The sequence below is a fragment of the Corythoichthys intestinalis genome, chromosome 2 (assembly GCF_030265065.1).
Source record: "Corythoichthys intestinalis isolate RoL2023-P3 chromosome 2, ASM3026506v1, whole genome shotgun sequence".
Lineage (NCBI taxonomy): Eukaryota > Metazoa > Chordata > Actinopteri > Syngnathiformes > Syngnathidae > Corythoichthys > Corythoichthys intestinalis.
The window spans coordinates 10,328,745-10,355,362 of NC_080396.1; the positions used below are offsets into that span (position 1 = coordinate 10,328,745).

The 26,618-nt window shown below is 37.8% G+C and overlaps 2 protein-coding genes across 3 annotated transcripts in view; one reads left to right on the forward strand and one right to left on the reverse strand.

Annotated features, from left to right (window-relative positions):
- Window positions 1–8,618, reverse strand: LOC130912225 (eukaryotic translation initiation factor 4E type 3-like). Its single transcript, XM_057830146.1, has 7 exons — window positions 8,090–8,618; window positions 4,102–4,174; window positions 1,429–1,523; window positions 1,277–1,337; window positions 1,127–1,193; window positions 877–1,032; window positions 1–797 (listed from the first exon to the last, which is right to left on the reverse strand). The coding sequence occupies exons 1-7, from the start codon at window positions 8,260–8,262 to the stop codon at window positions 751–753; spliced, it is 672 nt and encodes a 223-aa protein (XP_057686129.1). The 5' UTR covers window positions 8,263–8,618; the 3' UTR covers window positions 1–750.
- LOC130912224 (serine/threonine-protein phosphatase 4 regulatory subunit 2-like) overlaps window positions 8,598–26,618 on the forward strand; it is a 20,545-nt gene continuing 2,524 nt past the window's right edge. Inside the window, exons 1-8 of one of the 2 annotated variants that reach the window (XM_057830144.1) lie at window positions 8,598–8,760; window positions 9,260–9,341; window positions 13,257–13,427; window positions 13,568–13,661; window positions 16,079–16,116; window positions 16,194–16,268; window positions 16,392–16,544; window positions 19,526–19,809. In XM_057830144.1, coding sequence (XP_057686127.1) covers window positions 8,727–8,760; window positions 9,260–9,341; window positions 13,257–13,427; window positions 13,568–13,661; window positions 16,079–16,116; window positions 16,194–16,268; window positions 16,392–16,544; window positions 19,526–19,809 — 931 coding nt within the window. In that variant the 5' untranslated portion in view covers window positions 8,598–8,726. The remainder of the gene's footprint in view (window positions 8,761–9,259; window positions 9,342–13,256; window positions 13,428–13,567; window positions 13,662–16,078; window positions 16,117–16,193; window positions 16,269–16,391; window positions 16,545–19,525; window positions 19,810–26,618) is intronic. The other variant, XM_057830145.1, reaches the window with a different exon arrangement.

Here is a 26,618-nt window from a genome sequence, read left to right on the forward strand (position 1 = left end):
CTAATATTTTCAAGTGGGAGAACTTGCACAATTAGTACTTGACTAAATACTTATTTGCCCCACTGTATACTCTGGTGCGACTTATATATGTTTTTTTCCCCCCTTCGTTGGGCATTTTATGGCTGGTGCGACTTATACTCAGGTGAGACTTATAGTCCGAAAAATACGGTATTACAATTATATTTTCATTCACTTTGCAATGCTAGCAATGCTTAGCGAAAGACAGTACAATTAAATGCTCGTCCGTTAGATAAATACAACCCTATGAATCATGGCTTTCTGGAATTAAAACAGATTTTTGTTAAGGCAATAAGGCCCACATTTTATAGAGTGACTTATTTTGGATGTAAAGTAAGAGAGTGTCATCATTATTTCAGTATCTGTGTTTAGTAGCATGTTGTGAAATTGAAAACTTGATTTTGACCCTTAAATACAAAAGATTTAACGGATGTATGACATTTATCGGAGACAAAGACTTAGTTCTGATTGTGTTACAGAAACTTCACTGAAGACTAAAAAAGAAAAATCACATGACTGTAGAGTACACAACCTTCTGCATTTTGGACAGATTTTTGAAAAAAAAAGTACATTATAAAAACACTTCTTTGTTATCAGAAACAAAAGCAATTTTCTCTGATACAGTATCGTTTTCTTGCCATAATATAACAGCAATATTTATGAGGTGATTATGATGAGATTAAACAGCTTCAACTCAACTGTTTCAAAATGTGCTTTAAAGTGCAGAACGTGCTAATATCGTGATCGACCTCCTTCGAAAGCGTGATGCTCCTTATGAGCTGTAATCAAAGCAAACATGAGGATTAAACGCTTTCATAAAATAATTGCAAAAAACGCACAATATAAGGAAATACTCACGTTTGTAAAACACTGCTTTAAATGGCGTCTGTGGAAGGAGCGCATAGATCCTCCCTAAAACTTTGGATTCATCAGCACAGGAGGCATTTCCATTCCACACCTGAACAACATCCTCTCTGTCCCTTACACTTACGCTGACACCAACCACTTCATCTTCTGTGGGTTAAATCAGCCATTGGCAATTGGATGACTATTGATTATTTGACTATGTACTGTACGTTAAAACAGAACTCTTGGAATGATATCTTACCTGCTGCACAATAATCGCTGAACTGTTCCCCAATGGTGGCCAGAAGCAATTCCTTCCACACAGCAGACTGTGAACATGATGAAAAAATGTTTTTAGCTCATGACATTAATGTGAGGGCATGAAATAGTTTTGTTTAGTCACATAACTCACTGTGCATTCTTTTGGTACTTTCAACCGCCAAACACCACCTTTGGAATTACTTTCTTCCTCCCTTTACCGTAACAAGCATACATTATATTATTTTTTTACAACTATACATGAATGTTCAGTTACTCAGTATATTAATCTTTCATTTGACTCACCAAAGTGGTTTTCTTTCACCTCTCATCAGGTGATAGCTGCACCTTAGAGGCAAGATTGCGACATTGGGTATGTTGTTATAAACTCTCCAAAAGTTCTAGAGGAAACAAATCATTTATTATCATTTCCTGTAAAGGAAGTGAAGACAGTGCCATTTGACGGTATGGAAATCACAGCCAGATCCTTTTATTGCCCTGTATCTGTAAAGGATATTGTTAGTGATTCCATAACAGAAAATTTAACTTTTCAAGATTGTAGTGTAATGATGAATTAGTCCTATGTATGATGCTTGTAATTAGGGTTGTCCGATATTATCGAATAACCGATAATATCGGCCGATAAAAGCATTTTAAAATGATATTGGGTAATATCGACATCAGTTTTTCATTATCAGTTTTGGACCAATATGCATATAGCAGAGCTACCATGTCCATTTATTTTCTGTCTGTGTTTTTTCGGCCCTTGCTGGCATTTAGGTGTAATTAAGTTTTTGGAGCTGATCAATATCTGAAAATCGGTAAAAAGTCATTTTCGGAAAACTCAACTTGTAATTATGACGATAAGATATGATTTTCAATACAAGGCTGGCAAGCCAACTTCAACTTGTTCCTCAAAGACAATGACAATATTTCAGTACATTTCTGTAAATAAATACAGCAAATCTATAATATTGCAACATTCTTGTTAACATGTGTCTTTTTTTAAATAACTGGCTACCGTTGACAAGAATGAATGTCCAATTCATTCAAATTACCGTAGTAGAATTGGCTGTGAAGGCTCACCTTTTAGTGCCATTGCGGCCCAAAATGTCCTATCTATTTTGGCTGGGAGGGGCAAACATTTAATACCGACAATGGCAGCCAATGAGTTTACATATTTCTAAAAACGATTTTATCGATTCTTGGCAGAAGCATATCGATAACCCATTGGGATACCAGGTATCTCGATATATCACCGTATCGAATTATTGTTATACAACGGGGAAAATAAGTATTTAGTCAAACACTAATTGTGCAAGTTCTCCCACTTGAAAATATTTGAAAGGCCTGTAATTGTCAACATGGGTAAACCTCAACCATGACAGAGAGAATGTGGGGAAAAAAACAGAAAATGACATTGTTTGATTTTTAAAGAATTTATTTGCAAATCATGGTGGATAATAAGTATTTGGTCAATACCAAAAGTTCATCTCAATACTTTGTTATGTACCCTTTGTTGGCAATAAGGGAGGCCAAACATTTTCTGTAACTCTTCACAAGCTTTTCACACACTGTTGCTGGTATTTTGGCCCATTCCTCCATGCAGATCTCCTCGAGAGCAGTGATGTTTTAGGGCTGTCATTGGGCAACAAGGACTTTCAACTCCCTCCACAGATTTTCTATGGGGTTGACATCTGAAGACTGGCTAGGCCACTCCAGGACCTTGAAATGCTTCTTACGAAGCCACTCCTTTGTTGCCCTGGCTGTGTGTTTGGGATCATTGTCATGCTGAAAGACCCAGCCACGTCTCATCTTCAATGCCCTTGCTGATGGAAGGAGATTTTCACTCAAAATCTCTCGATACATGGCCCCATTCATTCTTTCCTTTACAAAGATCAGTTGTTCTGGTCCCTTTGCAGAAAAACAGCCCCAAAGCCTGATGTTTCCACCCCCATGCTTCACAGTGGGTATGGTGATCTTCAGATGCAATTCAGTATTCTTTCTCCTCCAAAAACGAGGACATGTGTTTCTACCAAAAAGTTCTATTTTGGTTTCATCTGACCATAACGCATTCTCCCAGTCCTCTTCTGGATCATCCAAATGCTCTCTAGCGAACCACAGACGGGCCAGGACGTGTACTGCTTCAGCAGGGGGACACGTCTGGCAGTGCAGAATTTGAGTCCCTGGCAGCGCATTGTGTTACTGATATTAGCCCATGTTACTGTGGTACCAGCTCTCTGTAGGTCATTCACTAGGTCCCCCCCATATGGTTCTGGGATTTTTGCTCACCATTCTTGTTATCATTTTTAACGCCACGGGGTGAGATCTTGCATGGAGCCCCAGATCGAGGGAGATTATTGGTGGTCTTGTATGTCTTCCATTTTCTAATAATTGCTCCCACAGTTGATTTCTTTACACCAAGTGTTTTATCTATTGCAGATTCAGTCTTCCCAGCCTGGTGCAGGTCTACAATTTTGTCTCTCGTGTCCTTCGACAGCTCTTTGTTCTTGGTCATAGTGGAGTTTGGAGTGTGACTGACTGAGCTTGTGGACAGGTGTCTTTTATACCATTAATGAGTTGAAACAGGTGCCATTAATACAGGTAACGAGTGGAGCCTCGTTAGACCTCGTTAGAGAAGTCTTTGACAGCCAGAAATCTTGCTTTTTTTGTAGATGACCAAATACTTATTTTCCACTCTAATTTGGAAATAAATTCTTTAAAAATCAAACAATGTGATTTTCTGTTTGTTTTTTTTCCACATTCTGTCTCTCATGGTTGATGTTTACCCATGTTGACAATTACAGGCCTCTCTAATCTTTTCAAGTAGAGAACTTGCACAATTGGTGGTTGACTAAATACTTATTTGCCCCACTGTATCCCTAATTATGATCTATGATTTTAAATAAACTTCAAATTCTTAAATTTAAGACAGCACAATAGTATAATTCAATTTAAAATATTCAAATTCAGTCTTGCCTGGATGGTCGCCACAGTGTAGATTTTCTTCAGATTGGATTCACATTCAGCTGCTGTAGTTCCTGGTAGAGATCTAACAAAATGGGATAAATAATTGAAATGAATGAATCATGGAAAAAAAAAAAAAACGGCATGGGTGAGTTAACTCAAAGTTAACTCAGATATTCATTTTAATTCCGCATTGACTCATTGTGAATTAATATAGATTAATATTTTACTTAGCAGTTTTAGTTAGTATTTAAAATAAATTGCGCTCAAGACTACTTTTGACTTCATTATTATACAGTGCAGAACGTGATTAATTGCATTTAATCTCACAGGTAATTATTCTAACGGCACGTTAACGCATAGGCTTCCATTGAGGGCAACAGACAACATTTCAAATAAAAGTGTTAATTTCAATTTCAATTCATTGTTACACCGAATGCGATTAATCACACTTAAAATTAGTAATCATTGCCCAGCCCTAAACAAAATAAACAAACAAAAAAAATCTTAATTTTGACCTGTTCTGACCTGTTTACCACGCATTACTTTTGACTTTTACTTGAGTAGACTTGTGAAAACAAAACACTACTCTTATTCCGCTACTTTGGGCTCCACTAGAGTCGTTACATTTTTCCTCCTTACTCTATTACTTAGATTTGACTTTATTTTTGCCAGAGATGCAGACAGTGGCTCTACCAGTTTCACCAATGAGATGTCGCAACATTAATCACATGACTCTATTATACCAATCAGACGTAACAATAGCTACATGACCACAAGCGGATTTGCAGTCGGACGTCATATGATCACACCGGCCTGTTCCATCATGTGGCGACTTTAAAGCGCCGTAAAAATTAAACTGCAGGTCATTCCCGGGTTACAACGTACCCGCTTACGTGATTTCAACTTTACGACGCCGAGTGAGAGAGGGGAAACAAAGACTGCATGCACATTTGTTGCTTGAGAAGCATCCACCGAGGCAACACCTGTATATAACACCTTTTGCACTGTTTATCATTTATTCTAAATTGTGGTTGAATGCTTGGGGTGAATTTATGTGTCTGCTTTTGATGATGTGTGGACGCTAACTGATACATGCTAATCGTTTGAAGATGAAAGTGATTTATTTTCATTTTAGTTTCATTCTGCAAGTGCTGATGTCATGAACAGCTGAATAAAGTCAGCAAACCACACGGACGTCTGACATCGTCATTTTGGAGTTTAGCGCGCTGTATAGCTAGGCCTTAGCTCCAAAGTCTTGGCGAGGACGGTACAATGACGCATAATACATGGTTTTGGAATTGGATAGTTACTTTGAGACCTGGGGGGTATTTAAATGGTTAATTTCGACGTATGTGGAAATTCATCGTAAGCCGGGGACTACCTGTTTTTTAAAGTGTGGATTTGTCTGAACCTTTCTCACAGTTTTTATTTGGCAGCAATTTATTCGACACCGATAGACTCGTTTTCACTTCATAGAAGGAAATGTTTTTTCTCCACTAGAGGGGAGGCTTGCTCTTTGGACGGGTATTGTTTGAATTATTTATTTTTTTGTGGGGGGGGGGGGCTAACATGGTCACGAAATAGGTTATAGTATAGTAAAATAATAACAATAACAGTTCATATAGATGTTGTGCTGGAAAAAGAAACAAAGTGACTCATTAATTGAGTATTCCTTTCACCGGTAACTTGTAATTGAATACATTTTTGGATGACTACTTTTAGTTTTACTTTAGTAATATTATTTTGAAGTAACACTACCGTAATTTTCGCACTATAAGGCGCACCAGACTATAGGCCGCCATCCCCCAAATTTGTCAAGAAAATGACATTTGATTTCATACATAGGCCGCACTGGACTATAAGCCGTAGCTGTCCTCACTGCATTATGAGATATTCACACCAAAAGATATTAACCAGTAACACTTTATTTGACAGCGGCATCATAGGGCTTTCATAAGACCAAATGAATCACCATGAACCTTTGAATCAATTGGCGCAAAGCTTCATTGCTTCAAGAAGCTTCATTTGGCCATCACTGCTCCCTTGAAGGAGACAGTCAACCTCTGCTGCCACCTACTGTCAACACTGTTGTTGTCAAACATGCCTCCTAGCATGCATTGCGGCGCTACAGATGTAAATAACAATCAAAATTCATGTTCTGTGCAAGTTATTTCTTTAGTTACTGTTCCAGTTGTTCCATTAAGTGATAGTTATGGTATTTGGTAACACTTTATTTGACAGTGGCGCCATAAGACTATCATTAGACAATCATAACTATGACATGACACTGTCATTAGCATTAATGAACGCTTATAACATATGTTATTTAGTGTTATCCAGCAAATGATCTCACTTTTGAATGGAGGTAAAAGATCCGAGATGGAAATACATGCAGTTAGTGACGAATTTGCCAGATGACACTAAATGACATCTGTCATAAGCATTCAGTAATGTCCATGATAGTGCTATGTCATGATTATGACGGTCTTATGACGCAGCTGTCAAATAAAGTGTTGCCTATTAATCAGCAAATAAGCCGCACTGGACTATAAACTGCAGGATTCAAAATGAAGGAAAAAATAGCCGCTTATAGTCCGAAAATTACGGTACTCTTACTTGAGTAAAGGTCCTCTAGTACTGGGTACTTTATGTACCTGTGTGCTGCCGATCAAACAGACAGCAGTGAGGTTGGAATCATATGACGAATCAGCAAATAAACAACTGTGACCTCATTAAAGAAAGGAACCCTCTAAAATTCACATGAGGTGGACGATGATGCTTGTGTAACTGTCCTGTGATTCAACTTGAAATTTAATCTGGAAAAACAAGAAGTCGTCTAAGAGGGGCCTAGTGAGGAAAATGACCCACATGTTTTTGTAAGTAGGAGTGGGAACCTCTTTGTACGTCATACGCGATACAAAGCTCACGATAGCGATGATCTGACGATATGGCGATACAACGATTATCGATACATTGGTCTAGGATTTTCTACAAACAACTAATAAACAGAAAAACAAGTGTCTGCTGTGAATTGGAATGAGTTTATCACTAGTAGATGTCCAATCCATTTGAAACGGGAGGGTGGCAGCAGTTCATTCGCTGCCATCCCTCCTACTTCAAATGGATTGAACGTCTATGGCCGTCAGTGGCAGCCAATGCAGCGATGAGGTATTTTTGGGCCATTTAAGGTCATTTAACTGTTAATTTTCAGTTACTTCCTGTTGATTTTGGGGTATTTTACGGGTCACTTCCTGTTTATTTTGAGTTACAGAACAGGAAGTGACTTGGGAATCACCCAAATAAATAGGCAGTGACTCAAACCCAACAGGAAATGACCTGTAAATGCCCTAAAACGAACAGCAAGTGACCTGTAAATGCCCCGAAAATTGGACCGAATGACTGTGAATACTCTGGTTTTGAATGAACGAACGTTCTCAGTCTCAATGGATTGGGCTTCGAGCACCGTCAATGGCAGCCTCAGTTAACTGAGACACTATTATAGTGGAAGATTTTGGTTACAACTTGATGGCTCCTTTTTAAAAAAATTTTTTTTTAACATTGACACGTTTTGAAAACGATATTTAGATTCTTGACAGGAGCATACCGATAACCTTTTGGGATACAAAGTATTACGATATATCGCCATTTCGATATTTCGTCACACCCCGATTTGAAAGGGTCAACAAGTTTGTGGCAAAACTGACATGTCAAATGAGAACTGAATTTAATTTTGTGTGAAATAAGTTTCCGTAGTTAACATTTCTAATGTCAGATCCCCACAAGGAGGTGTGTCATCAATGTAGGTCAAAGAGAAATCAGGTCAGGAAAAACTGCAGTAGGAAATTTTAGTTTGAAGTTATTCTGAATACAATTAATTTGTTTAACAAGTACAAAACGTACGATAAAATACTTTACAACATTACTAGATAGTAGATATCTCTTGATATCAGAATTATGAATTAATAATATAAAATTTAAAATGGAAATAATTCATTACCTATCAAGCCAGAAGGTCCAGGCGGAATGTAAGGGAAAAGTGTCATTTTCTTTGTCGTTAAAGAAGCTTCCCAAATCGGAATCTTGTCCTCGGATGTGAATGTTGGGCTCCAGTAGAGCCACCGGACTTGACGGAGAATTCAAATGTAACGTGGCAGGCATCGGGACTGCCATCGTTTTCCCACGAGGAACTCTTACTTTTCTTGATCAAAGAAATAAGCAGTCGTCTTGTAACGCTGTTTACACTGCAGCTTCTGTGTTACATATGCCCGCTTGCCAGGTGATGGGAAAGTTAACCTGATGATCAGCTGATGACTCACCCGGCCGCTTCACGGCGCTTTCACAACAACAGCAAAACAAAAAACAACAAGAAAAGAAATCTGTGACGCTTGCTGTATGACTAAATAAAACAGACAATTTAACGTCTGACGTCAGCAGAAATCCATACGTAATGTATATAGCTGTTGAAGTTCAGTTCGATAGTATTTATTTGCATTTTTATAATGAGTTACTTCCGTATTTGTGTGACGTCAGTGTAGACATGCGCAGTTTTCACCCGGACTAGCTTTGTTATTTTGCTACAAGCTATTGCTAACTCGCCAGTATAGTATTATTTACTTCCTTTACCAGAGGCAGCGATGGACACCGGGGCGTTATTGGAAGCATTTCAAGGCAAATTTTTCTATTTAATAGAAAGATACATACGGCATTCACGAGAGTTTCTGACATTTTTTGCGCTGCGTTGAACCGTTAATGTTGCTATCTACATGTTGGCAACTTAGCTTGCAAACTAGCAAGTTTATTATCCTGTGCAATTTCAATGTCTTCCTCCTTTGTTTAAGAAAGAAGTAATGAAGTTATGAAGAAAACGTGCAAGTACTGGGAATAACAGTATTGTGTGAAACGTTTTGCTATACATTAACTTTCGTTTGAGCCACTGTAAGTGGTATTTTGACGTAAGAATGTTGTATGTTATGGCGTTTACAGTACGTAGGTGTGTTTGTCTTAATGTCCTGAGACTTGAGAGCTTGAATAAGTCACTCTGTAATACCACAAGTAGAGCAATAATAATCAAACACTCCTTCCAATGTAGCTGGGCTCATCGAAGATGTTTTACTTTGTGTTTTACTTGGAACAAAAACACATTAACTCTTACAAATGCAATTTACAGATTTTGAGAAGAAAGAAAAAAGGGATATCAACCCATTATTGGAACAATTTTTGTGTCATGTGGCCAAGACAGGAGAAGCAATGTGAGTTTTTGTAAATTTTACTTCAATTAACATATAGCCTAGGGATGTCCCGATCTGATCACGTGCCATTTTTCAGTGGATTGGAATCGGGAGACAAGGATTAGGGGTTTTAATTTTAAAGATGTATTTGTTTTTCTGATTCATCCTCGTACAGTGCCACAGCCTCTCACCCTCCCCCCTGCTAAGCAGTGCAGCCAAACTGTCCAGCTTGCCTTTGGTACTTAAAAGTTAACGATGATTGACAGGTCTGAAGCTTTAACCCTTTAAGGCCTGGGCCTATTTTGTCCGATTTTGCATGGCTTTGATGTTGCCTTTGTATTTCAAAGAAAAAATTGTTCTCAATGACCTGGTTGGGTCGGCTTTTTCAGGACACCATAACCTTCATGTCCAAACTGTTGTTTTCTTCACTGATCTGATCTGATCTAGATTTTGCACCCAAAGAGACAATAAAAATCACCACTCTCTTTTATCAAAATTTGTAATATCCATGTCGCATTGACAACCAAACATGCTCAACGAACTGTTTTGAAACTTGATAATATTTATTCAACTTGTTGGGTTAAACATTCAAAGAAAAAAATGAATGAATAGTTTGATAATTCAAAAGAAACAGCAGGCATGGACGTTGGTGTTTTAGTGCTTTTTCAATACTATGGTCAAAACGGATTATATACAGTAGACCCAACAGTGTAAAATAGTGAAGAAACAAGATCTACATACCATCTAACACAATTGCACCCATCAGCTTATGAAAGCATGATACAGTCCCTGACAAAGGTCTTGTCGCTTATCCATTTTGTAGAAACAATTGATAATAACCTGACTTTTAATTTTTCAATTGGTTTCAGAAATGGCTCATATGAAAGTTAAGACCCTCCCAAATGATGTTGAATGTACCAAAATTTATTTGTTTGACTGAAAAAATATTTATCATTTAATGAAGACTTAAAGGTCAAATTTTGGCAAGACAAAAGTTTTGTTGCCGACAGAAAGTAGTATAAAAATTGAACAAAAATGTACTTCAAATTCAAAAATATGTTACATAACATCAGTGAATTAAGTAGTGGTGCTGTGAGATCCAAATTTAATATTGTGTATGACTTCCATGGGCTTTGGCAAGGATTCATACAAATTATTGATGAAATCATCAGGAACATCAAAGAAAGCAGTCTTGCATGCCTCCCAGAGTTCATCAACATTCTTGGGTTTCGTCTTCCTCTTTCATCATACCCCAGACATGCTCTATGATGTTCATGTCTGGTGACTGGGCTGGCCAGTCCTGGAGAATCTTGATCTTCTTTGCCTTGAGAAACTTTGAGGTCGAGATTGAAGTATGCGATGGAGCACCATCCTGCTGCATAATTTGTCCCTTTTTATTGGTTAGGAATGTAAGAGGCAGCTAAGATGTGTTGATATTTCAGACTATTTATCTCCCAGGGTGCAGACAATAAACAAAAAATGTGTGGCAATGTGTGAAAAAAATATATAACAAAAAAAGTATTTTTAAAAAATCTCATCCGCCGACTCATCCAAAGAAAAAGACAAATCTGGCCGATCCTCTTCCTTGCTCGCGCAATCCAACCAGCCATTGCTCGCTATGCTGCCTCTCGTTAGATAGTGCCTCGCTCGGCAATATATTAAAAGTTTTCAGATGACGTTCTTCCTTTGTGACCTCATAATGGCTCCTGGGATATGTAGTTTTTTGTTGTGCTTTACCTTTTCAAAAAGGACAAGAAATTGTGGAAATATGGACATAAACACATGGTCCATGCAGCATGTTGATGTTTATTTTAGGGTTGTCTAAATTATCGCATTAACGGGTGGTAATTAATTTTTTAAATTAATCACGTTAAAATATTTGACGCAATTAACGCACATGCCCCGCTCAAACAGATTAACATGACAGCACAGTGCAATGTCCACTTGTTACTTGTGTTTTTTTTAGGTCTGTCGCCCTCTGCTGGCGCTTGGGTGCAACTGATTTTATGGGCTTCAGTACCCATGAGCATTGTGTAATTATTGACATCAACAATCGCGGGCTATTTATTTTTTGATTGAAAATTTTACAAATTTTATTAAAACGAAAACATTAAGAGGGGTTTTAATTTGGGCTGTCAAATGATTAAAATTTTTAATCGAGTTAATTACAGCTAAAAATTAATTAATCGTAATTAATCGCAATTCAAACCATCTATGAAATATGCCATATTTTTCTGTAAATTATATATATATTCTGTAAAATAAATTGTTGGAATGGAAAGATAAGACACAAGATGGATATATACATTCAACATACGGTACATAAGGACTGTCGTGGGCATTTCACTCTACTGTCATTTAAATCTGTCTATGCTGTCCTCACTCCGAAGCGTCTACTTTTTCCAAAGCTAGACAGCTAGTGAACGACGCCTTAATAATTAGACTTCTTCATTTTTCATCTGATTTATTAATAAAATGGCCTCAAACCATTGTCCTCTTTAGACCGTCGTAAAACTACAAAATAAAAGTACACAAGCATTTCATTAGCAACAACGTTAGCTTAGCACGCTATACAGGTTCACTAAACATACACAAAAAGCGTCTCACACAAAAAATATAACATTTCGCTTACTAACATAATATGTACATTCTTTACAACAACCATACTTACGGACAAATCTTGTCCAAGGATCATATAAGCACTACATTATCAGCCCGAGACGTCGTGCAGCCATAATGAACTGGCAAGAAAAAAATAAACCATGTCGCAAAGCGACCACAAGACTTCGCTGTTGGACAGCAAAAAAAGCCTTGCTGTAAAACGTACCAAAAGGCAGAATACTGTCTGAGCGGGACATGTGCGTTAATTGCGTCAAATATTTTAACGTGATTAATTAAAAAAATTAATTACCGCACGTTAACGCGATAATTTTGACAGCCCTAGTTTTAATATAACATTTCTATAACTTGTACTAACATTTATCTTTTAAGAACTACGAGTCTTACTATCCATGGATCACTTTAACAGAAAGGATGTTAATAATGCCATTTGTGGATTTATTGTTATAATAAACAAATACAGTACTTATGTACAGTATGTTTTATGTATATATCCATCTTGTGTCATCTTTCCATTCCAACAATAATTTACAGAAAAATATGGCATATTTTATAGATGGTTTGAATTGCGATTAATTACGATTAATTTTTAAGCTGTGATTAACTCGATTAAAAATTTTATTCGTTTGACAGCCCTAGTTTATTTATGAGGGCAACAAAACTATAAAACTCAAATGACATGATCTCCCGTTTTACTTTGTCGATTAACTTCAAGTAAAAAGGGGAATGGACCTCAACTTCTGCACTTTCAAACAAGTCCAACCAGTGGCACGTGGGTGACGTAATTGCAGTGTAACGAGGCCTCAAAGATGATAGGTGCGCAGGATGCGTCGACGCATGGGTAAAAGTGTTGCTGCATACATGTCAGGTTTTAATCTTGCCAGAGAAGCTTGATAACTCAACGATCAAAGGCACGAATGGGTTAATCATCGTTTAGGTTGCGTAAGTGTGCTGTGGCAACTCATGTGTAAGTGAGAGGCTGTTCTCAGCAGCGTGAGCGGATTTGAGTGGACTCGCTCAATGAAGCATTGAATAAACACAAGCATTTTTCTACGTTATTCTTGTTTAAAAATAATTGACATTATGAAGGAACTTTTGTTAAAAATAAAAACCGATTTTTCCATTCCCAGATCGGGACTCGTTATCGGCAGATTCTCAAAATCAGGTGACTCGGACTCGGGTGCAAAAATATCTATCGAATAGCGATCGGGACATCCCTCGTATATTTTACTGCCATGTTGGGTGATATTTCACTTTGTTGTGATCAATCTTTTGCGGACTTGATGTTGATGTGACCAAATATCTTCTCTCTCCTAGGATTCCATGGTCACAATTTAAATCCTACTTCATGTTTAAGATGGAGAAAGTCATTGATGATTTTCATTCCTCGACACCTGAGCAGAGAAGCCCGCACAATCCTAATGTAGAGCAGGTTTCTTTCGAGGAGATGAAGAAGAGGATATTAAAAATAGTTGACAGCTTGAATGGGTGAGTCTAAAAATGCTGTAATGTTCAGCTTTTATTCAGACTGATCTGTCTATGCTAGCTAATGAAATGTTTCAAAATTCAGTCTTGATGCTGGTGACTGCCGGTGATTTTCTAAACTTATTTTTTGGTAACTTTTCCAGAATCCCATTCACCATTCAGCGTCTGTGTGAGCTGCTCACTGACCCCAAGCGAAACTATACAGGAACAGATAAGTTTCTCAGGGGTATAGAAAAGGTTAGCAATTCACTGTTAATCGAGTATTAACCCATAAATAGGCCACTCATTTAATTCTTTGGCTGCCACTGAATGTTGAGTCCTCCCAGTTTAAATGAATTGAATGTCTCATTCTACGTACAGTCCCTGACAAGTCTTGTCGCTTATCCATTTTGTAGAAACAATTGCTAATAACCAGACTTTTAATTCAATTGGTTTCAGAAATGGCTCATATGAAAGCTAAGACCCTCCCTAATGATGTTGAATGTACAAAAATATATTTGTTTCACTGAAAAAAGATTTATCATTTAATGAAGACATAAAGGACGAATTTTGGCAAGAGAAAAGTTTTGTCGCCTACAGTGTGAAAATTGAACAAAAAAATGTACTTCAAATACAAAAATATGTTACATAAGCGAATTAAGTAGTGATGCTGTGAGATCCAAATTTAATATTTTGTATGACTTCCATGCATGAAGGACTGCATCCATGCGGTTCGGCAAGGATTCATACAATTTATTGATGAAGTCATCAGGAACATCAAAGAAAGCAGCCTTGCATGCCTCCCATAGTTCATCAACATTCTTGGGTTTCGTCTCCCATGCTTCCTCTTTCATCCTACCCCAGACATGCTCAATGATGCTCATGTCTGGTGACTGGACTGGCCAGTCCTGGAGGATCTTGATCTTGAGATTGAAGTATGCAATGGAGTACCATCCTGCTGCAGAATTTGTCCCTTTTTATGCTTGGAAATGTAAGAGGCAGCTAAGATTCGTTAATATTTCAGACTATTTATGTTGCCTTCCACCCTGAAGATCTCTCGCACACCCCCATACTGGATGTAACCCCAGACCATGATTTTGCCACCACCAAACGTCACTGTTTTCTGAGTGAATCTTGGATCCATGCAGGATCCAGTAGGTCTCCTGCAATATTTGCAGCGACTGTGGTGTAATTCAATGGAAGATTCATCTGAAAAATCCACCTTTTACCACTTTTCCAGCATCCATCCTTTTGACAGGCTGTGGGCCTTGGCAAATGCCACACAGTTTTTTTTTTAATTGTCTGCACGCTGAGGGATCTGCAGGGTGGAAGGCAACATAAATAGTCTGAAATATCAACAAATATTAGCTGCCTCTTACATTCCTAACCATAAAAAGGGACAAATTCTGCAGCAGGATGGTGCTCCATCGCATACTTCAATCTCTACCTCAAAGTTCCTCAAGGCAAAGAAGATCAAGATCCTCCAGGACTGGCCAGCCCAGTCACCAGACATAAACAGCATTGAGCATGTCTGCGGTAGGATGAAAGAGGAAGCATGGAAGAAGAAACCCAAGAATGTTGATGAACTCTGGGAGGCATGCAAGACTGGTTTCTTTGATGTTCCTGATGACTTCATCAATAAATTGTATGAATCCTTGCCCAAACCCATGGATGCAGTCCTTCAAGCCCATGGAAGTCATACAAAATATTAAATTGGATCTCACAGCACCACTACTTAATTCGCTTATGTTATGTAACATATTTTTGTATTTGAAGTACATTTTTTGTACAGTTTTCACACTACTTTCTGGAGGCAACACAACTTTTGTCTTGACAAAATTTCACCTTTATGTCTTCATTAAATGATAAATCTTTTTTCAGTTAAACAAATATATTTTTGTACATACAACATCATTTGGGAGGGTCTTAGCTTTTATATGAGCCATCAGCCATTTCTGAAACCAACCAATAATTAAAAGTCAGGTTGTTAGCAATTGTGTTTTACAAAATGGATAAGCGACAAGACTTTTGTCAGGGACTGTAGTGCAATCAGTTAATTACTTAAGTAAAAAATGAATAAATAATAATAATAATAAAATCAACATCACAGTGTTATTTAGGGCATAACAAGGGTATTTTTGTTATTTTAATTTAGTTTTTATTAACATTTTTTATTTTAGAATTTTGTTTCGTCATTAAAACAATTATTCCTAATTAAAAAATATATGAAAATGAATGAGACCACACCATGTTATAATATATTATGGCCGACATGGCCCAAACTGTGATGTCCACATTTGGATGCCAGTTTTTTTCCTTTTTAATTCCCAAAAAATAGCCACTTGCACTATAAAGGGTTAATGAGTGAATAGCAATGTGCAAACCCAATTCCAAATGAATTTTTTGTGTGTAATGGAAAAGAGCAAAATAAAATGATTATACTCATTTGAACACACCAAAAAGGCCTTTTGATGTTCAAAGAAATATTTTGTTTTTCTTCAAATATCTCGATATTCAATTCGTATCAGCGTTAAATATCATGTCTTTGTACTGTAATATGATTGAATATAGCTGGAAAAGGATTAATTTCTGTTTTTATTGATGTCTTATCCCAACTTCATTAGAACTGGGGTTTATGTAAGATCTTTTTATTCCGCCTTGTTTATGCCTTTCAGAATGTAATGGTGGTCAGCTGTGTCTACCCTCCATCTGAGTAAGTGCAAAAATCTCATGCATCACATTTGTGCTGTGAATTTTCTTTCAAATGACATTTTTTCTATATTACAACAGGAAAAATGGGACATCCAGTTCTAATCGAATGAATGGGGTGATGTTTCCTGGTACTGCTTCTGTACACTCAGACAGGTAGGAGCCCCTATTAGAAGTTCTAACGCACAAAAATGTCCTTAAGTGGCACAGTAGGTTACTTGTAGGAGGAATCTTTTAAGGCCTGTGTGTGAAAGAAATTGATTTTCCATTCCATTCTAGCAGAAATGTGAATGGACCAAGCATGCCAAAACAGCTCAACAGGCCAAAGATTTCTTTGTCTCCATCGACGCTTTCTACCAATGGTCTCCCTGAGTGTGCAGTCAGCAAGGAGCCAGAGCCCACTCCAGAGCAAGAGCCGGCGCGCTGTGTCAGGTGGGGTAAACAGTACTTAAAATTATATAATTAAACACCCTGTAAATTAAAAAACAAAAAAACTATCCAAAAACATGCATTATACGTCATTGTACTGTCATCACCAAGATGTTGGAGCTAAGTCCTAGCTAGACAGTTAGAGAACCTCCGAAATGACGATGTCAGATGTCTGTGTAGTTTGCTGACATTATTTAGCTGCTCATGACATCTACTACTACTAAAATAAAATCAAATTAAATCAGTCTCATTTTCAATGAAAGCAATTCAGATTTGCGTTTACAAGTAGCTGCTGCTACAACAATTACAAGCGATAAGCAAGTTTCAGTTAGCGTCTGCACATCATCAAAAACAGTCACATAAACTCGTCCCTAGTATTCGACCACAATTGAAAACGCACAATAAAAAGTACGAAAGTTGTTACGTGCAGCCATCGCCTCTGAATGCTTCACAAGCAACAAAAGTGCGCGCAGGCTGTCAACTCTGTTACTTTGCTGTGCTCTTCCGCATGTGTGCTTGTGTGAGCTGGCCGTGTGTTTACGTGTGTGGAAGTACTAGCTGCGCTACGCTTCCTGCGCCAAAATCAAAGCATGCTTCACAAAACAAAAGTCAATGTATACAAAAAAAAATTCACGAGACTCTGACGTCGTAAAGTCGAAATCACGTAAGTCGGGTATGTCGTAACCCAGGGACTATCTGCTTTTATGTTTCCCTGTTTCATTCTCATACAGCAGGGGTCCCCAAACTTTTTCCTGTGAGGGCCACATACTGTAACCTTTCCCTTCTCTGATAAAGGGCCTGATCAGTTTGTAACAGAAAAAGTGTGACGATTGCAGGAGTGCCTAAATGTAAAAATTTATTGTTTTTTAGAAAGCCACAATCAAATCACCCTTTCTGGATTCTTCAAAACTAAATTAAAAAATAAATAAGAATATAATATGATATAATAATAAATAATAATAACACTATTAATTAAATAGGTAATAACCAAATAATCCTCTCTGGGTTCTTCACAGAAAAAAGCCAGGAAATAAATAACACTATGGAAAAAAAAAAATTGTTCAGGGGGCCGGACCAAATGTGGATGTGGGCCGTACTTTGGGGACCTCTGTCGTACAGCCTCTCACTCTCCTTCCTGCTGCTTTTTTGGTCAGCAGCGCCCTGGAGTTAGCTATTTAAAGTTAACGATGATTGACAGGTTTGTAGCTTTGATCTTGCCAGGGTATCTTGGTTGCTCTACCATCAGAAGCCCAAATGTGTCAATCATTGTTTAGCTTGTTAAACACTATAGACCCTACTCACGTGACGTCACAGCCACGCCCCCGCGCCATGTTGTCCGTATACTCGTCATGTTAATGCATTAGCGCTTCGTAAATTCCTACTATTATGGCGTGTTTTTCTGCTCGTTAACATTAATAATCAAAATGGTGAAGTTGTGTGTGGCGGTCGGTTGCAAAAACAGAGAAGATAGACGGAGAGACTTGAAGTTTTACCGTATTCCGAGAGACCCGAAGAGGAGACCGAGATTGACTGCTGCAATTCGACGAGAAAACGACGGGCTCCAAACGACTATTACAGATTATGTAGTAGTCATTTTATATCTGGTAAGATGCATTTAATATATATTTAGAGGGTTTTGGGCTGACAACCACAATTAAGATCATTGCTAGGCTAATCGCCGACAACATACACTCAGACGTTGTGAATGAACTACCTGAAAATATATAATTATAAGGGGATAATCAGACAGTTGTCATACAATTAATTTACAATTTCACTATTGAGGTCAAAAGCCAAAAAATAAATTCAACTAGGGACAATCTGGAGTAGTGCTATCGCACTTCATATTTATTACATATTATATATGTATGTAGTGAGATTGCTATCGCTAAACCATATAAACATTAAAAGCCCTAGCTCCATTGACAAACGACATGAAATACATAAGACTTGACAGTGGATGTTAGCAAGAACAAAGATTTTGAATTGAAAATTTCGTAACTCACCTTCCGAGCACAAGATTCCTGCCGAATTTTCATGTACGAGGACCTGTTTCACCCAACCAGCAACGTAGCATTTATAAGCCTCCAAGCTCTTAAAGTTTTTCAAACTTTCGTGAGAATAGGCTGATTTTGTGTGGACAAGATAGTTGTAAATATCAGGATAGCAGATGTCAGGCAAAGACGGCAAACCAGCGGGTCGAAAAACATCGATTTAGGCATCAAATACGGATCTGGCGAATGGATAAACGGAAGCTTTTCCACGTAACGCCTTTTATGCAACGCATCCAATGAGTTTACAGCGTCAGATAACACCGGGGCTTCCATGAATTGCTCTATAACTTGCTCGACTAATTGAAAACAATGAGAATAGGTCTAAAAAATAGGTACAATATGGTGGCCGGAAACAGCGACACGCCCATTTTGTGACGTAGGTGAGTAGGGTCTATAGTACTGTGGCAACTCATTGTGTAAGTGAGAGGCTGTTCTCAGCAGCGTGAATGTCAAAGTATGAGTGGATTTGAGTGGACTCACTCTGATAATGACAAGCATTTTTCATGTTATTGTTTAAAATTAATTCACATTTTAAAGGCGGCATGGTGGGACAGTAACATGTTTAAAGCTTTTTTTTTTCTGCACACTTTTTTTCGGTATCGGGACTCTGTATTGGCAGATTCTCAATCAGGTGACTCGGACTCTGGTGCAAAAATATGCAATCAGGACATCCCTAGTTCTTTGCTCTTCTTTTAATGAAGAAATTGAGTGTATTCAGGACAAAACTTGTATTTAACAAGATAGTCGCTTCCTGGTGATGTTCCATCTGAAGCTCCCGCTTCTTTGCCCTGATTGGCAAATCAGGCAGGACCGTCTTGCTTGTAAGGCTCGTTTTATAGCCTGGTGTGGGGCAAGAAAGGCCTGCGGGGGAATCTTTTTTTTTTATTTTTTAAATTATATAATAATTATTTCGCATTTCTATTTTTTCAGCGCCGACCCTTCACTATTAGGGGGTGATGTCACTCACAGTCGGACAAAGAATCGACACACTGATGAAGAAGAGCTAGAGGACGATTCTGACGCTGAAAAGCACAAGAGCAAGAGGCTAAAGGTCAACGAAAAGCAAGAGGATAACGACACAACCACTGAAAACAAGGAATCCTCATGTAAAGGCACACAGAAATCAGCGGCGAGTGAATCATCAGAAAGCTCATGCAATCAAGAATACAAAAGTGAAACATCTTGTCGCACAAAGTCCATTATAGATGATCCAGGTAGGTGTAAATGATACAATGAGTCGTTCAGACTAAGAAAAACCTGTCCAGTCAAACACATCTGTTCTGGAATGACAGGCAACCTCCGAATTGTTTGCAACTTGCAGTTGTTTAACCTTACAAGCATTTTCAAATTTACCACTCTATGATAGAAGGGAGTCATCGAGTTACGAATGAGTTCTGTACTGTCGATGAAACCCAAATTTTAGAAGTCTGATTTCACCTTTAAAGTTGAAATTTACGTCAAATACTTTGTATAAAGAAACTAAAATACATAATAATATGCTGTGCTTACCATTGCTACTAAGAGGTGGATGGAGAGTTATGCCTGACTCAGACTACAAGATTTCAGCCTGATTCTAGCCAGACAGTTATTACTGTCCTTATTTCTACGTTGCGTGAATGGGAATTTTCGCGGACTTCGACTGTTGGTGTCGTAAGGTCTGTGTCAACACAAAATTACATTCAGTGACGAGCAATTCGTTTTCGCTTGACAGTTTAACGTTGGTCTGAATGCAGCATATCTTTAACGATATTTGTCTGTGTCTCTGTTCTATCTCCATTCTTTTTTTGATGTCAAGCTTCGTTTCCATTAGGGGTGTGACAAAATATCGAAATGGTGATATATCGTGATACTTTGTATCCCAAAACATTATCGATATGCTCCTGTCAAGAATCGAGATATCGTTTTGAAAAGGTCAATGTTTTTTTTTTTTTTTTTTAATTTAAAAAAAAAAAAAAAGAAGAAGAATCAAGTTGCTACCAAAATCTTCCACCATAATAGTGCCTCAGTTAACTCTAAGGCTGCCATTGACAGTGCTCGACGCCCAATCCATTTAGACTGGGAACGTTCGTTCATTCAAAACCAGAGCATTCAGTCATTCGGTCCGATTTTCAGGGAATTTACAAGTCATTTGTTGTTGATTTTAGGGCATTTACAGGTCATTTCCTGTTGAGTTTGAGTCACTGCCTATTCATTTGAGTGATTCCCAGGTCACATCCTGTTCTGTAACTCAAAATACACAGGAAGTGACCCATAAAATACCCCCAAATCAACAGGAAGTAACTGAAAATCAACACGTAAATGACCTTAAATGGCCCAAAATTACCTCATTGCCTGGCATTGGCTGCTACTGATGGCCATAGACGTTCAGTCCGTTTGAAGTGGGAGGGTTCAAATGGATTGGACATCTACTTACTAGTGATAAACTCATTCCAATTCACAGCAGAAACTAAACTTTGTTTATTAGTTGTTTGTAGAAAATCCTAGTATGATTTCCTGACCAATGTATCAATAATCGTTATATCGCCATATCGTCAGACCATCGTTATCATGAGCTTTGTATCGCAAATCGTATCGTATCGTGAGGTACCAAGAGGTTCCCACTCCTAGTTTCCATGGTAATACAGTGGTGGTCCCTCGACATACGATCGCTTCGCTACGCGGTCTTTTCGACATTCGACGTAAAATTTGACTCGCCATTTGTTTCTACATCCGACGACATGCTCTAAATACCTCGATCAATGACAGCACCGCAATTTGTTTTCCAGCAAGACGGCTGCATGGCAGATTTTCTTGTGAGAGAAATCAACATGGGTTCCAACAAAGTTAGTGCAGGTGATGAAAAAAAGGAAAAGGTAATGCTTACCGTTACCATTGACATGAAGACAGGTATGATAGAAATATATGAGCATGAGGTGCGCATCAGTGATATGGCTCACTCAACAATACAGCCGTAAGCGGTCTATGAGGGTCCTCCTCCGCTTGCCGGTCTTTATTAGTTAAGGTGGCAATTATTATTGTGGGAACATCGCCAAAGAAATCGCCAGCTTTGTCAGGTTTCTCTTCATTTATTCCACCAACATCAACGACAGATGCAAAACATTAAAATAAAGAGTGCTGTTCTATTTTATTTCCTATCTCACAGTCACGTCAGCCCAGCGATGCGTTCAGTTACGACAAAAAATGTCCGCCACATTAGAACCCGATTCGTTACATTAGTACAGGTATTATTATTATTATTTATCTTTCTACTATTATATTATTATTCCGATTTTTATTCATAATTTATTTGTTTTGCTCTTTTTGTAATTGCTATTGGCAATAGTAACAGCAGTATTTATTAAGGATTTAGTGTCGGTTTTTGGGCTGTGGAGCGAATTAATGGAATTATAATGTATTCTTATGGGAAAATCCCGCTCGACATACGACCATTTCGACTTACAAACAAGGTACTGGAACGAATTAACTTTGTATGTAGAGGTACCACTGTATATTCTTTTGGACCAGCTAGAAGACCAAGCTTTCTTCTTTGGGGCCATGTTAGCAGGGTTTCCCCTTGGATTTTTTGAAGCTGCGGTGGTAGGCTGCATCGGAGTCAGACCGCCTCACCATGTCGTGCCACAGCAAAATTGCGTCATATTATGACAAATTAATTTTTTCTTTCACATTTTGTTATCCAAGAAGAACCATAACAAAGATCTATTTGAAATATTTCATTAGCCAGGCTAATGTCGTAGCTCTCAGCTACGGTACATGTACGTAAAATGCGTAACTGATTACAGCTACATTACCCTACGCAATAATACGACTTTTTTTTTCTCGTAGCAATAGTACTACTTACATCTCGTAGTCCTTAATGTACTACATTAACACAACAATACTAGTCCTTCTGTTAAAAGACCAATGGTGTAGGTTTTTATAGAGACGTTAGGAACGTAACACTAGGAACTTTTCAGGATGCTCAAATTGTCCCCACCAACTTTTAGGCAACCTTATTTGCATTATATAATGAGTTCAGTTATAGAGGTCATTTAGATTGTCTTCACATATTTTGTTAGGATAGAATTGACCCTACCATTATTAAGTGAATTACTTTCATTATGTTCAGACTTACAATGACACCATTTTTTCCCCCTCAAACGCACGTTTGATTGGCTGATGACTAGTTAAATTCCCTAGTTTTCAATGTAAATCTACTAGAAATAAGTGAAATTATCTGCCAGTGCTTTAAGTAAATTTTACTCAGATTTCTTGAAATAAAACAGCTACGGTATCTGAAAATAATCTTAACACTCTTATTTTAAGCAAAAAGTGAGTATATTTAATCTTAAAAAAGCTTTTTTTCGTCAGAAATGTTCTTTTTTCAAGAAGTGATATTGTTCAGAACATTATTTTAAATCATTTTCCCCCTTTATTTTGGAGAAAAATGACCAACCTTTAAATGTATGGGCTTAATAAGAACAAATGGTAATATTTACCTAAAGTAAATTGAATAATCTGACCCATTAATCTGTTAACTAGTCTTTAACACTCAAAACAAGATGGAAAAAAATATTCGAATATATTTAAGAAAAATCATCAGATTGAAATGTTATAAATTTGCAGTGTGAAAGTTAGTACAAGTCAATACAGATTTATTTTTGCATTGATTACTTAGTCTATCGGTTAATTAGGTTCACATCGGTGAGAAATTAAGCCCTGATCCCCGTTCAACTAATTTTGTTCCCAGCAAAAAGTCTACATGCAGGTTATGCTGTTATAGCATCCCCACCAATATTGAGACCAAACCTACGTCCTTGTAATGGAGCCATTTCAAGGTGTAGGGGGAAATTCTAATTGCCGTGTAAAGAGTTTTACTAGTTTCGGTGAGAAGGTGAATAGTTTTTTTGTTGTTGTTGTTCATGAACTACTTTTCCACACAAACGCACATCGTGGTACCATTTAGCTTAGCAAGGAGAGACATTTTTCGAGTGTCCCAGAGGTCATGAAACTTGGGGAAAAAAAGCGCATTCATTAAGGGTTCGTCAGCCGTGATTGCATATATCCGTCCGCTGTAACCGCCCTGTATTTTCTGCTATTGAATGCGTTGTTGACACATTAGCGCGGCGGCACTCTGACCCACCGCTCGGCGCAAATTCATTCAAACTTGCCTTTCCGTCCGAGACGGCCGTCCACCGCTCACTTTCGCTGAAAAATCCGATCCAAAATACAGTAATGCCCCGGATGAAGGGAAGAAGGACAGGAGTCTTTATTGGCTTAGCCACTTTATTGTGGCAACAATAATAAAGAAAAGGAATAACAAAATAACGGCGGGCTTCTGCGACATGCGACCGTTATCTCCTCCTCGCTTCCCTCTACGTCACAGCTCAACTTTTTAAGGTAGCCCTATATAATTACTGACATTACAATACACAATGAATAGGTTGCCGCTGAACCCTTCACATTAGGCTGCCGTAGTTTGAAACGGCCTTAAAAAAAAAAAAAAAAACTCCTTTGCGCGGCGTGGCGGCTTTATTTTGTTGTGGCGGTGTGCCATAATATTTAATTCGTAGGGGAAACACTGTGTTAGGGTTAAATTATTTCATGTCTAACTTGATAAATCATACAACACAATAATTCCAACAGACTAAAATGTGAAAAAAAGGTCCTCCTGGCACAGAAACACAGACAAGCACTATGCACTAGCTAAGCAAAAAATAGGGCGCTGGGACTAAATGACGGACGAGACACGGGCGTCGTAAAGTCAAAACGTTGTAGGTGGAGGACATCGTAACCAGAGGACCTCCTGTACTTGCCTTTGAAGTATACAGTGGTATCTCGACATACGATCCTTTCAACATCCGACATAAAATTTGACTCGTCATTTGTCCCGACGTATGACGACATGCTCGAAATATGACGATTTATGACAGCGTCGAAATTTAGTAGCCCTTGAATTAAAAAAAAAAAAAAAAAAATGTGGAACCTATACTTTTTAAATGAGGCGATGTCCGAAAGTGAAAGTGATACCACTGTAGCGGACGGTGTGTAGATGTAAAAACACTCTTCGAGAGACAAGAATTAGAGGAGACTACCAACAACAACAACATTTAACACTTCTCTTACATTTCCCCATCACGCCAGTGCACGTCATCACTCTGTGACACCCAAATTGAAACGTAATGCCGACATTAGGCCAGGAAAGGCAGGAAAGTGGTACTGAGCGGGAAAGACTGACCAATAGGACAGCCGAATGAATGGTACCGAGCATGATGGGAAATATTCTGACCAACAGAGCAGCAGGATTTTATGGCGCTGTTTTTACAACTTTTCTGCGAGCGTGAATTATCTATTACAGTCCATATTTTCTTTGGTACGGTGAATAATTTTTCGTAATCTGAAGTGAAAAAGCTTTGACAAACCTTCTGTAATATGAATTTTTCGTCTACCGAAGCTTTCGTATCTCAAGGGTACCACTGTATAGTTATTGTTATTTTAACATTTTCAATTATTTCCTTTAAAAGAAAAAACTCAAATGTTGTTGAAGTTATTTTACCAAGGTTGGTGATCAAGAAGATTCATTGCGCTGCTACGATTAATCGATTAACTCGAGTAATTTGATTAGACAAAAAAGCTTCGAATCAAATTTTGCTTTTGAAAGTGTTGCATTTAGTTTTATTGATTTGAGTGGCTACACTGCCCTCTGGTGGTAACAGTGAATAGGACATAACTCGTCTAACAGCTGAATCCAGCTGCTCCCTGTCAAAGCCAACATAAGGTTGTAAGTTTGAATGTATTTTTTAATGCATTAATTATATAGTTGAGTAGTATATTTAGCAGTTTTCTGTGAGGATATGTGTTTGAACGATTTGTTAAGAGCTTTGCAAGAAAAAAAAAATGTTAGCATTTTATTGCATTTAAGCAAGCGGACTTTAGCTATGCAAGTTAGGCAATTTTTCTTTTGTTGTACTTTGTTTTTTATTTATTTATTTCTATACAGTTTGCTCAGGTATTTTAATTTATTTTAAATGCTCTTGCTCTTTTGAAATGAAAGTGCAATTCTGCATAGTTTGAAGAAACATGCATTTTATTTTGTATTCACATTTAATACCCCTTTGAAAGTGCAATCTTAGCAAGCCAAAATAAATTTTACAGTACTGCAAGCATAAACACTTGATTTTTTGTTTTACATCCCCTAAAATATATTCTGCAACATATTACATATTCGATAATTCAAACTATCTAATCGACAGATTATTCAATTACCTAAATAAGTGATAGCTGCAGCCATAGATTCAACTCTGATTTACCTCAGCATAAAAAAGTGTAAATTAACTTTGAAATCAGAATGTTTTCTTTTTTCCAGGCATGAAAATCACTCACCTATCGGTGAAATTCGCCGTTTTGAAGTCAAAAGGGGTGACCTACGTGAATTGTGTAGATCCGAGGAGAAATTTTTTTTGGGGGGGGGGGGGGGGGGCGTAATTCCATCTAACTAACTAACAACATGTTTTATTGAAGTTGCTAAGCCTGTCGCGATATGCAATGAGTCCATCTGTCACAAGGTAAATAAAAATGAGGGCGATCATTTTCACGGCTGCGTTTTATCACCGCGTGCGTGCATGCATACATTTCTGCGTGCGTGTAAAGAACATATGAGACTCCAGTTCATTTTACAGATGTTTATTGGTAATCAGCACGCCGTAGAATTACAGTTCAGACATACAAAATAATGAAACATGTATATTAAACACTGTAAATGTTAGCATTGCTACATTGAGAAAAAAAAACAACCTACTTTAGCCTGCTATAAAACATTGGCAGTCTTGTCCAAAACGCAAACTTGCGGTTAAAAGGTGACACATCAAAGATTAAAAATCTCTGGTTAACAGCATTTTCAAACGAAAAAATGAAAAGAAAAAAAAAATCTGAGTGACACCACAAGCAATGACGATAAGTGCTTTTTTGCGGAGTGTGAAGCTGTTAGTGGTTTAGCGAACGTACTTCCGGTGAACATTTCAAAATAAAAGAACGCCACGTTCATACA